Source organism: Nannospalax galili, unplaced genomic scaffold, assembly GCF_000622305.1.
Source record: "Nannospalax galili isolate Female #2095 unplaced genomic scaffold, S.galili_v1.0 scaffold173, whole genome shotgun sequence".
Classification (NCBI taxonomy): Eukaryota; Metazoa; Chordata; class Mammalia; order Rodentia; family Spalacidae; genus Nannospalax; species Nannospalax galili.
The window spans coordinates 5204047-5216109 of record NW_008334442.1 but is presented as its reverse complement, the minus strand read 5'-3'; the positions used below and the strand labels follow the sequence as shown (position 1 = coordinate 5216109).

General features: G+C 39.2%; 1 protein-coding gene across 2 annotated transcripts in view; it reads left to right on the top strand.

The window, feature by feature from the left end:
* The window catches only part of Polr3g (RNA polymerase III subunit G), a 46275-nt gene extending 36591 nt beyond the window's left edge, over positions 1–9684 (top strand). The window contains exon 9 of one of the 2 annotated variants that reach the window (XM_029561747.1): positions 7418–9684. In XM_029561747.1, the coding sequence (XP_029417607.1) occupies positions 7418–7504 (87 nt within the window). In that variant the 3' untranslated portion in view covers positions 7505–9684. The remainder of the gene's footprint in view (positions 1–7417) is intronic. The other variant, XM_008829351.3, reaches the window with a different exon arrangement.
* The last annotated feature ends 2379 nt before the right edge of the window (positions 9685–12063 follow it).

The following is a 12063-nucleotide window of genomic DNA, read 5'->3' as shown; positions in this document are numbered from 1 at the left end:
ATACATATGGACTCTTATGAAATTATATTGGCCCCTTTAATCTTTGGTTATACTTTCCTTTTGGGTGTTTAAGGCCATACAATTGGCCCATATAAACCAATTTATTTTTATTCTTAAGGTCATTTGAGGATCTGTTCCTCAGGGGTCACATGGGCTTGGGAGGAGCCCCTGGCTCCTTTCTTTTACCAGTTCCATCTATGTGAATGAAGATAAGTCAAAGGTCCTGCTCGACACCGGCTGGCTTCTCTTGGAAGCATGGAGGAAGTGATTCCTCTGTGTTGACCCTCCTCTTTATAGACTGGTTTTAAATTAAACCCTTCTCATTTGTCCCCAACCTTCTTTCCAGATCACTCCTTTATTCCCATCAGATATAGACAGGATTGTGACTGTTGGCCCTTCTGACCCTTAGTTCTGATGTATTGCTTCCCTTCCTAATTTCTTTTTCTGAGAAGCTCAGCTCCTGGCTCACTCTTTACCCTCTTTCTTGCCATAACTCTTTTCTGTCCTTTTAGCACAATCTCCAGTCTGAAATATCTCTTTGTCCTCTCCATTCTCCCTTTCTTCCCTTCAGATCTGCCTAGTGTAATTTCTGAGGACTCAGCCCCATTGCTAGCTAACATCATTTCTGTTTCTCTTGTTAAGTTGCTGCTCTACAGAAGTTATTTCAGGTGCTCTTTATTTTTACATGCCTCTCCCCCTTTTTCTACTACTTTCTTTCATGCTTAGGAGGTGCCAGCACCTCAAAGGAAATGAGGCCACTGAAAGGAAAATCCCCAGGTTTCATGTTCTCTACCTTTGAACTTAAAGTCCACGCCCTCGCGGAGACTTTTCAATCAGTGGAAGAAATTTCTCTTATTCTATTTGAGACTAATTGCTCTACCCTTTTTTGATTTTTTTGCTTTGTTTTGTTTTTCGAGACAGGATCTCCCTATCCCCCCAGCTAGCCTGAAACTTGCTATGTGGGTAGACCAGGCTGGCCTCAATCCCACAGAGATCATCTGCCTCTGCCTTCCAAGTGCTGGGATTAAAGGCATGTGCCACCATACCCAGCACTACCCTTTTTGAAACAAAATCCAGGTTATTTCCCTCTCTGTGTTTCATGTTTTCTCCATTCATGAATAGAATGGGTTCAACTCCCATTGTAAGGCAAGTTTCCAGTCTTGTTCCCACTGCTTGCTGTCTCTTGGGAAGCTTGTCCTGCTGCCGCATGCCCCCGTAGCTCTGTACGAGCTCATTGCCACCTCCTTGCTGTTCAGAGTACTGCCACATAGTTCACCACAGATTTTAGTCCTTTCATTTGGCTTTTTTGCAGCATCTAACGCATTGCAAAACCTCTTGACAATTCTAGTGTTAAAGTATTATTTCCTTGGGGCTGGAATACACTAATACACATAAAATAAAAATAATAAATAAAATATTTTTAAAATATTTCCTTTACTTAAATAATAGTTTCAGCCATTTATAGGCATGTACTGTATGCCAAACAATGTGATGGCTGCCGGGTTAGAGACAAACTCAGTTGCTTCCCTTCTCATGTTTCTCCTGTTTCCTGCAGCTTCTTGTGGTGTCTTGAGTTCTTTCTGTTCTTTTAAAAAATATTTATTATTTTTGTTTTATTTTATGTGTATTAGTGTATGGTCTGCATGTAGGTAGGTGCACCCGTGTCATGTAGTGCTCTTGGAGGTCAGAAGAGGGCATCAGATCTAGAACTGGAGTTACAGACAGTTGTTAGCCACCTTGTGGGTGCTGGGAATTGAACCCAGATCCTCTGCAAGAGTAGCCAGTGCTCTTAAATGTGAGCCATCTCTCCAGCCCCAGCAAAATCTTAGGTTATCATCAGTTACCTTATTACTGTATTACAATGCTACTTGTAACTGTAAGGAAGTCTGAGAAACATTCTGTGATGGCTAATCCTAGATGTGAACTTGACTGGATCTGGGATTAACTGAAAGAGACCTTCTTGATTGGATCATTTGAAGCTGGAAGGTCTGCCCTTTCTATTCTTTTGAATATCAGCATTCTTCAGGGCTTTACTCCCATTTCCCTCTATAATCTCACTGGTTGATTGCCTTACCTATAGTTACTTTATATTATTTTATGACTCACTTCTTTTGCATTCAACATATAGTAATTTGTTCATTTAGGTGTGTGCTTGAATTATGCTTGGTAGGGAGACTACGGAGGTTAGAGTTCATTTCTTCCTTCAGGAAATTATTCTGCTGAGGAGACAAAAGGGAAAGGTAGGTATTGTGATATGGTGAATAATTCTGGAATGCTGAGAGGGCACAGACAAAGCATCAGACTGCTTCAGGGATGTGGAAGAAGTCATTTGATGAAATAGGCATAGGGTACAGACCCGTAATCTCAGTCCTTACGAGGCAGAGTCAGGATGATCAAGAGTTCAAGGTCATCTTCAGGAATATAGCAAGTTTTAGGTCAGCCTGGGATCCATGAGACTGTGTGCCAAATAAAACAAAACAGGACAACTTATAAGCTCTGGAGTTAGTCAGATCAAGTGAGAAAACAGACTGGAGTAGACTTGCAGGTAGATGACAAAGCGTGGAGAAAGGCAGGTGATGAGGGTGGCACCTTCCTGTTCTGGACCAGGTGGAGAAATGGGGCTGTAGTAGACTGTGTACAGAGAGGTCAGAAACGAATGCAGGCTGAGAAATCTGACTTTATCCTATGAGAAACCGCTGAAGGGTTTTAAACTTGAAACAGTGTAATTATACTTGTTTTATAAAGTTCAGTTGTTTGAATTGGCTCATATTTGAAAAGTCCTTATTACTAACTAATGGTTCAAAGCCAGTGGTGATTTTTTTTTTTTTTTTTTACTTAAAGCTATCTGGAGGCTGGGGCAGGAGAGATGGTTGAGCTGTTAAGAATACTGACTGCTCCTGCAGAGGACCAACCTGGGTTCAGTTCCCAGTTCCCACATAGCGGATAACAACCATCCCTAAATCCAGTTCCAGGGAGTTGAACGCCCTCTTCTGATATCTGTGGGTATTGTACAACAGGTGCTTTTACATACATGCAGGCAATACACTAATACACATAAAAATAATAAAATAACTTGTGAAAAGATACCTGGGGGCCATTTTGGCTCATTCATTGGCTAAAGGCACTTGCCACCAATCCTAATGATCTGAATTTGACTCCCCAGAACCCACATTGGGGAAGAAGGAAAAAAGATTCTTAAAAGTTGTTCTCTTACCTCCACACACATATAAACATAAATACATACACACACAATAAGTAACTAAATGTTTTTAAAAATGTATCTGGTAATGTCTGGAGCCATTTCTGACTATCACAACAGGCATGTAGTGGAGGCCTATGTTCTATACAAGGCTGGCTTTTTTTTTTTTTTAATGTGTATGTGTGTATTGCCTGCATGTAGGTAAGTGCACTCGTGTTGTGCAATGTCCTCGGAGGTCAGAAGAGGCTGTAGGATCCTCTGGGACTGGAGTTACAGTTCTTAGCTGCCATGTGGGTGCTGGGATTCAAACCCAGGTCTTCTGCAAAAACAGCCAGTGTTCTTAACCACTGAGCCATCTCTTCAGCCCCCACAAGGCTGGTTTTTGTAATACTCTTTTATTTGGTGTGTGTATGTGCGTGTGTGTGTGTGTGTGTGTGTGTGTGTGTGTGTATCACTCTGTAGTCCAGGCTGGCCTGGTACTAATTATACATGAGGTTCAGGTTGGCCTGAACCTTAGAACAATCCTCTCGTATCTTAGCCTCCCAAGTGTCAGGATTACAAACCTTAGCCACTATGTCCAGCTCTGAAATGCTCTTCTGACAAACTCCACTGGACCTTGTCTGTTGGAATTATGATCTCTCATAAAAATACCAAACACAGATTTGGGTAGTTTAGGAACTTTGAAATTGAAATGGGCCTTAGCAAAATACTGCATTAGAGAGTGGGTTTATCTTTTTATTGTATTTTATTTTATGAATATGAGTATATTGCCTTCATAAATATAAGTGTACCACATACATGCTGTGCCTGTGGAGGGCAGAAGAGGGTGTTGGATCTCCTGGAACTAGTTACAGGTAGTTGTTAGCTGACATGTGGGTGCTGGAATCCAGACCTGGGTCCTCTGCAAGAGCATCAGTGGTCTTAACCAATAAACTATTTCTTCAGCCCTGAGTGGGTTTAAATTAGTGACTTTATCTTTATTTTATTAAAAAGCAAAAGCCAACAGAGAAATGAGGCTGAGTTATTGAAAAGGGTGATACATTTAAAAAGGCCTTCTAAGTTTAAAGTTACCCTCTTTGCTCTTTGTAATCAATTCAAAAATTTGTTTTTATTGAATTTTTTTGTGCATTTCATATAGAATATCTCAAACAATATTAATTTTCTTTATACCCCTATCCCCACTGGCACCCTCCCAGTGCCCCCACCACCACCACTGGAACCCATATACTTTAGTCATCCATGTTAAGGCCCACTGTGTCAAGTCAGTGTCCCCAGACATTCCCCAGTGCAAGTCCATCCACTGAGGTCTAGTCAGCCTATCTTGAGTCCCTTGTTTTAGGAAGATCAGTTTTTCTTCACCTAGCAGTAATCATTTGCCAGTATTTCACCTAAAATTAGGGTCTGCTGTTCATTTCCCCAGTTCTATGCTGGGTTTTTGTCTGCCTGGGTTTGCATGGGACTTGTGTATGCTGACACCATTGCTGTCGAATCATATGAGCAGGGTCCCAGGAGCTTATAGGACTCTGTTTCCATATGATCCTGCACCTCCTCCCTGGCTCTTACAATCTTTCCACCACCTCTTGATAGTTCCTGGGCCCTGGGTGGGTGAAGTTTAAAGTAGGAGTCCTGTCCAAACGACCAGCATTTTGTAGACTCTTGATCTCTACCTTTTGGACATTTGTGACCTTTTGTGTTCCTAGCCTTCTGTTGCATGAGGGAGCTTCATTAATGAGAATTGAGAGATTCATTAGTGTTGTCTTCAGTTTTCATTACCCCGTTCTATGTTTTGTACACCTTAGATGTAGAGGTTGCATTACAGATGTGTTGCTTTGGCTTGGGAAATCCATAGACTGTGTGTGTGTGTGTGTGTGTCCAGTTGTGGTACTTGGAAATAGTCTCCAACTGGTGCAAAATAAGCTGCTTTGGGGAATGGTGACTGGGATATTTGTCAGGGAAGAAGGCTGGTTTCAGGAATCCAGGCAGGTTGGGGATTGGGACAGCCAGGGTGGAAGCTGTTCTCAGGAGTTCAAAGGCAAGTTGGGGGTGGGGACAGCCTATGGAGGCTCTTTAGACTGAAGAATTGAACTGGTCTGGGTGCAGGGGATCAGGACAGTGGGTAGATCTGGACTAAGAGGGGTAGTCCAGCGATCTGAGGTGCTAAGAGCAGAAGCAGGCCTGTTTCCAAGGCTAGAAGGAGAACCTGATTCAAAAATTTATAGTAGTTTATTTACCCATTGAATCAGAATTTAATAAACTTTTTTTGAAGAGTAAGATGGAGCAACTTCCCATATAATACAATCAAGGAAATAGACTTTTCTCTTCCAATGTTTTGCATATTGTAATTCAAGAAGGAACTAAAACTCAGTGTAGAGCCAAGAACCATTTAAGCTGTCAGTTTCAACAGCTTCTGCTACTTTGTACCAGTATCAAGATTACTAACATCTCAAAATTACCTAATTGAGTCACTAAACATACTTAGAATAAGTACTCATGTCTGAAACACAAGTACTATGTGCTTGACTGGTATATGAGAGTTTCCCTTCCTAACTTTCATGTATGAATTGGTTTGCTTCTACTTCCTTACACACACAATTGCCAGGGCCTTGTTTACAGGGTGGCCTCATTTGAATGCCCACCAGTCACCCCTCCCTATTACAAAGGCCCCAGGATTCAGTTAGGTTTCTTGACATTTATGAATTTCTTGGCACCATATTTCAGCAGATTTTGAGTGTATACAAGAATCCAATAACTGATCAAATAACTATGGACTTACTACCCAACCTTAAGAATGATCAGTTCGTAGCTAATCTCCTTTTAATTGGGGGGGGGGGTGAAGCATGGTCTTGATGTTTCCATAGCCCAAACTGAAACTGAACTGACCTCTCCTCAGCCTTCCGAGTGTTAGGATTATAGTGTGACTCACCGCTCCTGGCTTCATAGCTGTCCCACTAAATTTTCCCCTCCCCCTTCTTGAGAGACCCCCGCCCACACCCTCTGAGGACCCAGGGCTAACAAAATGACAGAATATCTTTTATTTGGGTTTTAGTATGGTTTATATGACATTTGGGGAAAGGGTGACTTAGAAAGCATAAGCTCCATCTTCTACATTTTGACTAAGCTTTGAGATCCTCACCATGCCCTGCCCAAAGTTCACCAGCTGGTCCACAGCACCCCACGGAGTCCACGGGAGGCTGGCTCTCCCACCTGCTCACCTGCTGTTCGCTGCTCCCAAAATGGCACCAACTCCTTTTTCCCAGTGTGCTCTGCTTCTCTCTGGGTCTAGATCCACCCCCTCTTTTCCTCGGACGACGAATTTACCCAACGATAGCTAATCTTCAAATCATTTATTTATTCATATACCAGCTCCCTGCCTATGCACCCTCCTACCCCTAATCTGCCCTGGATAATATATTGTAAAGCAAGTCCTTAGCATTGTACATTATATTTCATCCAAAGAATATTTCAGTGTGGATGAGAGATAAGGGTTCTGTCATCAGTGCATACTTGTACTTCATACAGTGAAGTATGATTCCCTAATATCATCAAGTATCTACCCACTGTTAAGTTTTCTTTATTGCTTTGAAACATGTTTGTTACAACCCAAATAGAATCCATGCACTGCAACCAGATAAGAACTCTTAATCTGTATCCAAGTGGATTTCTGAAGGTATTGATAGAAAACACAGATGTCTTTTCAGTCATTACAGGGATGATAGCCTTACTCAGCTATGAGAATTGGAACATTCCCAAGGGAACCTGAGAGGTCACTAGAGAGAATGCAATAGGCTTCCCGTAGGTTTGGTTTGGAACAAGGCCCTGTTTTGATAGGAAGCCAAAGTCCTTCTGCTGCCTTATGCTATTAGGTTTTGTGACTTCATATCTGGGTTCAAGACACAGATTACTCCACTAAGGAGCCCTGCAACAGGTCTTTCATCTTACTGGGATGGAACAGGCAACCTTTTCTATGCTCTTAGCTAATTTGGCACCTAGAAGAGTAGAAGGTTGTGTTCTAAGGAAGAAAGTGGCACGGGGAGAAATGTGTGAAAACTACTCTTGAAAGGTGATTTTTAAAAAGCAAAGGCTTTCCTTTAAAGCATGCTGTATTTTCTTTTTACCTAAATCTTTATAAATTTATAAACTTAAAGGGATATTCTTTTAAGTATTGTATTCTAAAAGTTACTAATTCACTTTATTTACTAAGAATGTCATTTCACTTAGGAAAATGACTACATTAATTCATACTTTGAAGATGGAGACGATTTTGGTGCAGACAGTGATGACAACATGGACGAAGCAACATACTAGCCATGACATTTCTCAAACGTTTTATTGAGACATCATCTGAGCATTTGGAGAGACGTGCTTCATTTCTAATAAGGAATACGTACATGTTTTCTGTTGCTATTCCTGTTTTGTTTGACAAATATCTGTTCTCAAACTCTTCAGACCCACTTTGAGTTTACCCAGTTACCTTACAGTCTCCAAACTGACATTCCTTCTCAATACCTCTGCTACCCCTTATTGTGCTATTGGGGGGGGGGGTGTTTGTATTATTTGCATTTGAATGTGCCTAAAGAGTCTTAGCATTTTTTAATCTGTGTTCATACTTGAAAAACATCATTCTTGTTTAACTGCTGATCTTTTGTAAAACTGTTACTACTCATAGTGAATTTCTAATACTGCACATGGAGCACTTTAAAAACAAAGAAACTTGAAAGTTGTTTTTCACTTTTACATGGTATGTTCTATATTACCACATCATGACTACATAAACCTACCTGAGCTTACAAGTGCAGACTTAAGAGATTAGAAGTTTGATGGTAGGAAATGTGCACATAGAAATAAAATGACCTGAACTAAATGAATTTCACAGTTAGCACCCCAACTAAAACAAAGGCTTTCATATGGGAAAATCCTTGACTCTGGGGATAACTTCACACCATAAGTGTATGACTAATAATCCCTCTGAAATAAATTTGACATTTAATTGGGGTCATGAAAAATTTAACTGTGACATCTGTTTAATTCTGTATTTTACCTAAGTGTGGAGTAAGTTCTGGTTGCATAAACTTCATGATGGAATGATGTGTGAATCTGATGAAGGGCAGTACCCTCTGTTAGGTTTCACAAGACTCATAAGCTGCACAATTATGTAATTATGCAAAATGAACTCAGGTCATTTTGAAATTCAGATTATTTTACCTTAACAAGGTAGCTCCCTGTAATCATACATTTTGGTGAGAAAATACCCAGAAACCTCAGCCTCCAAGGGCTTTAAAATGCCAAAGATTTTCAAGGAAATCCATATTATGAATTTCAAAAATAATATATTAACATTACCTACCAAAAGAAAGAAAATTTCTTCTCCCCTTTAGGGAGGTTTATCCGGTATTACCCTCTAACTTGGAATTAAGGCCTACTTTTTCTCTCAGGATCAAAATAACCTTGAAGTTGAACTTGGTTAAATTTATGTGCCTTAGTTTCTCCATATGTAAACAATTTCCCATAGAAACTGTTTAAATTCTAACCAGAATTTATCATCTCTACATCATCTTTCCCCTTATAGAAAGGATCACTTAAATTTGGTTCTTATCCTATAAACAACTGTAGTTTGGAAAGTAGTAACTAAAAAAAGTTGTGAGAAACAAATAATGTCCTGAAAAATAATAATTTTATTTTCCAATCTTCTATCTGTGGTAGAAATTGTAGAAAACTCGTATTGTCTGGTGAGATTTTGCAACATTGTTTTCTCAGGAAAATCATTCCCAATGGCAATACTTCTTCCAGTAATTCCAGATGGGTGTGAGGGCTCATCTTATCAGTGCAGTGCAATACTAAACACTTCCCATTCAAAGGAGCTGATCATAAACATTTTAAGATTCTAAATGGAAACATGAGTAAGTCTCCTTTTAAACTGTAATATATTGAAAACTCTCATATCAGGATTTTAGTAGTAAAGGCAAGTTATTTGGGAATAAACAGATATGTTATTCTCTTACCTTTGGTACCAGAGCCAAATACTATTTTGCTCTGATTGCTTGCTTTATTCTAAATCTGCAGATAACTGCTCAAATCAGGCACACACATTGGCAGTAATGTCTTCCCTGGCTTTCAGCTTGTCTTTGCCCTAGTCCTGCCAATGGGAGGACAGCCCTTTGGGAAAGGATTTACTCACCCTGCCTTTTCCTTTAAGCACATTCCCTCCTCCTTTGAAAGATCAGTTTACCACTTTAAACATACTAATTTTGAGAAAAGCCAGGATTTTTCAGGTAGCTTATCAGCATACATTTTGTTTCTCTGGCTTAAACTTTGAGGCTGTGAAATTATTCTGTAGGAAGTCAAAGACTATTTGGTAAAGATAGCATCTTATACATGTAAGAAAAATGCTTATTGGTGAAATGGCTTTAAAAATTATAATAAAACTGGTTGCTATGATGCTTATTTTTCTGTATTTGATTACACATGAAATTCTTAGAAAATAAAATTTTGAACTTAATATTAAGCTGTTTTTGAATGTTTATTTGGTAGAAAAAAAACTAATATAGATTTTTACTTACTAAAGTTAACTATATATTTGTTGAATAGGAATGCCTCTATGAGGCATGTTGGACAAACGTCCACCACATACAATAAAGGAAAACTCCAGGTATGTGATTAGGAAAAAAGTTGTGATAACTATCAATTTGGCAGATACTATGTATATTGTTTTGCTTTGAAGATTTATTTTTATGTGTATAGTTACTTTGCCTGCAAGTGTGTTTATATACCTGGTGTGTGTGCAGTACCTGCAGAAGTCAAAAGAGGGCAATGGAGACACCATGTAGGTGGGAACCCAACCCAGAACCTCTGCAAGATCAAGTGCTCTTCACCACTGAGCTATCTCTCCAGTCCTCATCATTGGTTTCTTGAACGTTACCAGATGTTAATCAGAGGACTCGTGTTTGTCTTTTCCCTTACCACCTCCAACTAGACAGTATCAGTGGCTTAGCATTCATATGGTTAAAGTCTATGGAGTTAGTAAAAATGTCCTTTTTATACAACACAACTTTAAGGGACTGGAGAGATGGCTCAGTGGTTAAGAGCTGACTGCGCTTGCAGAGGACCCGGGTTCAAGTAACGGCACCCACACGGCAGCTATGAACTGTCCTAACTCCAGTTCCAGGGGAATCGGAAGCCCTCTTCTGACCTCTGCAGCACTGCACGACACAGGTGCACTCACTTACATGCAAGCAATACACTCATACACATAAAATAAATATTAAAAAATAGCACAACTTTGTCAAGATGCTTTTAAAAATGGAAATGTAGAAAAAGAAATGGAAACAAGAACACAATTTCCCCCAAAGAACTTTCTCATTTCTGTTACTTGAAATTTTAAAGTTTCTGTACGTGATGTATGCCTACGTGTTTAGGTGTGTTCAGATGCGTACACCTGTGAAGGCTAAAGATTGATGTCAGGTGTCTTCCTCTATTGCCCTCCATCTTATTTGAGACAGGGTCTCTAAACCTGGAGCTCAGTGATCAGCTAGATTGCTGGCCAGTGAGCTCTAGGGATCCTCTTGTCCCTATCTCCCCTGCCTTAAGATTACAGGTGTGCCTGCCATATGCAGCTTCTGATGTGAGTGCTAGGGGTCTGAACTCATGTCACCATACTTGTGCAGCATCCACTTTACCCACTGAGTCATCTCTTGAACCCCAAATTAATATTCCTGAAGGCCATTTCTTTCAGAAAAAGTTGAAATTTACATGTAGAGCACTTCATAAGACTGACTCAGCTTTTATAAGCAAGGTCTGGACTTCCCAAGTCTTATTTACCCAGAAACAACCCCCCCCAAAAAAAAAGATTTATCAAAAACATTTCATTTATGTCCTGCACACCCAGTGGATTTTGAGTGTGGCAAGTGGGAAACCTGAATTCATGAATGTAGGGCAGTTTGTGCTTTCTTTCATAGTATATTTCAAAAAGCTTGAAAGTAAAAGAAGAAAAGTTTGCTTTACTCAATTAAACTCAACAACTTCCATTTTCATATTGAATAATAAAATAGAAATTTTATTACTTTTTGCATATCTTTTAAAATATGAAAAACAAGGGGTAAAAGTTTTAAAAACCAGTTTTACAGATATACATGCTAACAATGTCCTATTAATTTGCAATTGTATAAAATACATTATACAAAAGATTTATAGTTTTGCATACATAGAATGAATTAAATAAAGCATTCACATATGTCTATGATCTAACAGTGCAATATGCACATACTTAGAAGAAAAATACTGATTTCCTGAGCAACAATGTTGTAATTCAAGATCAGAATAATTCCCATGATAATGCAGCATTTAAGTAATTGGACTTTTATTCTGTAATTCTCCGAGTAGATTGCTACTTTGTATTTCTAAAACTATATCCTTCCTATTTCCAACTAGGTAATTTTAGAAGTAGATCTTCTAAAAAGGGGCTAATCAATTGCTAAATAGTGGTTAATTTAATAAACTTTTGAGACCATCATGAAAGTGGGTAGAGTGCATAAAAGAAACCTTAAAAACCAAAATCCACTTGAAAGGCTAACTTGAGACTGATTATGAGCTTCTTTCTAATTCACAACATAGCCCGCAGAACATAACCCTTCTTTTATCTAGGAAAGTAAATATATACATAGCTGTCCATTGTTTCAAACAATCTTAACTATGTGTACTCAGACTTTAAAAAGTCAAGGTTGCCCTGATATCAGATTTTTCTTCACTTACAATTCCAAGTTTTTTAAGTGAACCAAATGTGATGACTCAGTTTTGTAAAATTTACATTTGCATATACACATACACAAAGCCTGAAAGCAAACTCAAGTAAGAGCATGAACATAATCCAC